Source organism: Aplysia californica, unplaced genomic scaffold, assembly GCF_000002075.1.
Source record: "Aplysia californica isolate F4 #8 unplaced genomic scaffold, AplCal3.0 scaffold00378, whole genome shotgun sequence".
NCBI lineage: Eukaryota > Metazoa > Mollusca > Gastropoda > Aplysiida > Aplysiidae > Aplysia > Aplysia californica.
Window position 1 is genome coordinate 356,073 of NW_004797648.1, and position 1,890 is coordinate 357,962.

General features: G+C 36.8%; 1 protein-coding gene across 1 annotated transcript in view; it reads right to left on the bottom strand.

The window, feature by feature from the left end:
- Positions 1-1,498: 1,498 nt before the first annotated feature.
- The window catches only part of LOC101854590 (sushi domain-containing protein 2), a gene marked incomplete in the record, with an annotated part of 36,896 nt that continues 36,504 nt past the window's right edge, over positions 1,499-1,890 (bottom strand). Inside the window, 1 exon segment of the mRNA XM_013085467.2 lies at positions 1,499-1,583. Within this exon segment, the coding sequence (XP_012940921.1) occupies positions 1,499-1,583 (85 nt within the window).

A 1,890-nucleotide genomic window follows, 5' to 3' on the forward strand; every position in this document is an offset into this window, starting at 1 on the left:
GACACACACACACACACACACACACACACACACACACACACACACACACAAACAAAACAAAAACACACACACATCAAACAAGCAACTTGGCTGCTGCCTGGAGATCAACATAGTGGAAAACCAAATATTATTGTCTATGGTTGTGCCAATCCCCACTGTAAGATACTTATTAATATGCTGTATTTCCCTGTCAAGCAATTCAGAAGGCAGACGAATAAACACTGCGCAGAAATGTCAAGGCGAATAGTTTTATTATCACCAGTTATGTTTATATTAACGCATTGAGGACGTGCTTTCTGATAATTTGAAAGCGACTGAAAAATACTGTTTTGGGCATACAAAACTATGTATAACTTCGTTATTCCAAGAGATTATTCACATCAGTTTTTTTAGCTGAAGCTTAAAAGAGCAGGCTACAATATCCATGTAAAAAGTACTCAAATGCAAATGTATTTACGTTGATATTTTGCTACCTTGCGTTACAAAGTTCTATCTGGCATTTTTGAATGGTTTGAGTTACCAAGACCATGAGGTCAGAAACAACACGTTTATCTGCTCTAAAAGTGGTAAGGTTACCTGGAGTCGTTATCAAACTGTTCAATTCAAAGTATTGCATTCGAAAAAGCCTGAAATATTGTGAAACCCACAATATTTTGTTGTTGTCCAATTTCTCAGAACTAGGTACTGAGCAGAACAGATAATGACAGAACGTAGAAGACGTTCCAACTTGTGCAATTGTTAATTTTATATCCTCAACATGCTCTTGTCTGTGCCCTATTAATACTTTTAATGCCAGCGTAGTAGCATAATTAGCTTATCTGTCTTTGTACATTAAAAGATCAGTACAGTTGACATTGCCCCACTAAAGCTGTTATGATAATATTGGATGGAGGTGCAACATATAGGTGGAACGACATATCAAGCAAGTTAAAAATCTCCCAAAGGATCTTGATGCTTTCTTTGGAAATAGAAGTGTGTTTGTTTTTCATATAATATTTCTAATAATCATACTGATAGATTCTAACTCTCATGGTTTTCTTTCATTCCTTTGAAAAAACGAAACAAAACAAAAAAGCACACGAAACATAAAGAGCAAAAATCATGGACATTTGAAAATATGAAGCAGTACAAAAATAAAGTGTTTGATATAGTTTTCATACAGCAGGTACAATATTATGTTGTCTTGCAATTTATTTCCAAAAACAAAACAAACAACTTTCAACATCCATAGTATCGTTTTTTCTCCCTTGAAATTTTTATAGTCATCGAGTTAGGATTTAACCAGGAATAAACTGGGACAACATAAACCCTTAATCCCCCCACCCCCTTTTCAAACCGCACCACTCCCCCTCCCCTTTTTTTCTTTTCTTTTTCTTTTTCTCTTTAAAAACAGATTTTAATCCCTGTGTACCCAAACCTTCCAAGACCCCCATTATGATAAAGGGAATAATAAACTTGTATAAAAATGGAAAGATAAATCCTATAGCTCCGTCGTCTGTCAGACGTTACTTCCCTGGAGTCCCCGCTCTTCCTTTGATGAGCCTGACATGCGCACTGGGTCCCCACTTGGTCTGTAAACGGGACTGGGAATGAAAGAAGATGTTAGATTCTTACTGTTAATGTGTGTACGAGTGTGTGTGTGTGTGTGTGTGTGTGTGTGTGTTTGTGTGTGTGTGTGTTTGTGTGTGTGTGTGTGTGTGTGTGTGTGGAGAAAATGTTAAATAGATAGTCAGAAAACATAAACGAAGAAAAAAGGATAAAATGAAAGAAAGAAAGGACGAGAGAAACTGAGAGACAGAGATGGAGACAAGTAGACAGACAAACAGACTGAAAGACAAACAGAGACAGAGGGACAGACAGATCGTGAGAAAGAAAAAAAGACTCAGAGAG